The 1,459-nt window shown below is 42.7% G+C and overlaps 1 protein-coding gene across 1 annotated transcript in view; it reads right to left on the minus strand.

The window, feature by feature from the left end:
* Positions 1–1,459, minus strand: part of CHAF1B (chromatin assembly factor 1 subunit B) — a 37,153-nt gene that overhangs the window by 8,193 nt on the left and 27,501 nt on the right. Inside the window, exons 8-9 of the mRNA XM_042780998.1 lie at positions 475–544; positions 292–383 (exon numbers count right to left, since the gene is read on the minus strand). Of these exons, the coding sequence (XP_042636932.1) occupies positions 292–383; positions 475–544 (162 nt within the window). The remainder of the gene's footprint in view (positions 1–291; positions 384–474; positions 545–1,459) is intronic.

Below are 1,459 nucleotides of genomic sequence, written 5' to 3' on the forward strand. Positions count from 1 at the left end.
GTAGTGATACTGCCTCGGAAACCCAAGGAGGGGTCGCTATGAGTCGGGGCCGACTCGACGGCAAACAACAACAACAACAACAAACTTCTGCAGAGACACTGCCTTGGAAACCCAAGGAGAGGTCGCTATGAATTGAAATTGACTCAGTGGCAGTGAGTTGTTTTTTTCTTTAACTGAACCAAACTTAGACAGACATTCACTTTTCCCAACACAGAAACCAAATCATGACCCTCCTCCTACAGATGTGCCTCAGAGAGAACACATTACAAACCACAGTAGCTCTAATGGTACCTTTTTCCACCACCGGCCTCAACTCAAAGTAGACTGGACAGCAGCGAACAGCAAGCGTTGCTTTCCCAGGGCATGGAAGATGAGCAATAGGCCTTAAAGAAAAATCACAGTTTTACAAAAAAGCACTGTTATTCAACAAAAGCAAAAAGAATAAACATCTCAAATATTCCCTCAGTTGCATACCTTTTAAGATTCCTCCTGGAGAAAACATAAGTTGTATTTGTTACATTTTCACCAGATTCCACACATCCAGCTTGGTTAACAGGGAAAGGGACCAAGAAAAAAGGAAGTCAATGCATTATTAACTGTTTATCAACAAAAACTTAAGAGCATTCAATTATGGTTTGTAAAGTATTTTTCCCTAAAGATGCATTCTCTGGACAATGTTTTATGGCTGAGAAAAATACGAATTCTGTCACTGTCTGTTCTCACCCCAACTCTACTTATACCTACCCATCACCTCCATCTTAGGGTACAACAGCCCTCCCTCCCTACAGTTCCAGTTCCAGCCCTGGGTAGGAAGAACCTATAGCACAGAGATCTTAGTCTTAGCATCCAGTCAATTCCCTGTGCCCAGTACTCAACCCTCTGCCTAGATCCAGGTAACCAGATCCCACCCGGGCCTCTGGCTCTCTGCTCCCTGGTTTCCAATCTCAGTTGTCATCCAAAGTCTGAGACTCAGGCCTTTTGCCATCTGCTTGATTAAGCCATGAGGCTGCCAGAAGACCTAGCCCTCTGCTGAAATCTCCAGCCCCTATAGAACCTGACTTTGCTCCAGGAACAGCTCACTTTTGAGAGCTCTTCTTCATTCATTCCAGCATGTACTTAAAACCACAGCAGGCCCTATCTTGAGAATGATGCTCAGACACAGTTGCTCTTGGAAATAGCTCCCTGTTTTATGTTAATATATCTTTATACATATATACACATATGTAATTTTACATGACATAATTTCATATACAATGGGGAGTACAGACAGTATCAAGATAGTCTTTAAAAAAAAAGAAAACAACTATTACCTTTCTGCATAGGTACTCTTCTGGTTACCTAGTGCCACTCTGACAAGAATATACCACAAATGGGATGGCCTTAACAACAGGAGTTTATTCTCTTACAGTTTGGAGGCTTTAACTCCAAGTTCAAAGTGCCAGGCTCTAGGGACAGGGTG

Source organism: Orycteropus afer, unplaced genomic scaffold (assembly GCF_000298275.1).
Source record: "Orycteropus afer afer isolate SDZICR_OR568_19922 unplaced genomic scaffold, OryAfe1.0 scaffold00078, whole genome shotgun sequence".
Classification (NCBI taxonomy): Eukaryota; Metazoa; Chordata; class Mammalia; order Tubulidentata; family Orycteropodidae; genus Orycteropus; species Orycteropus afer.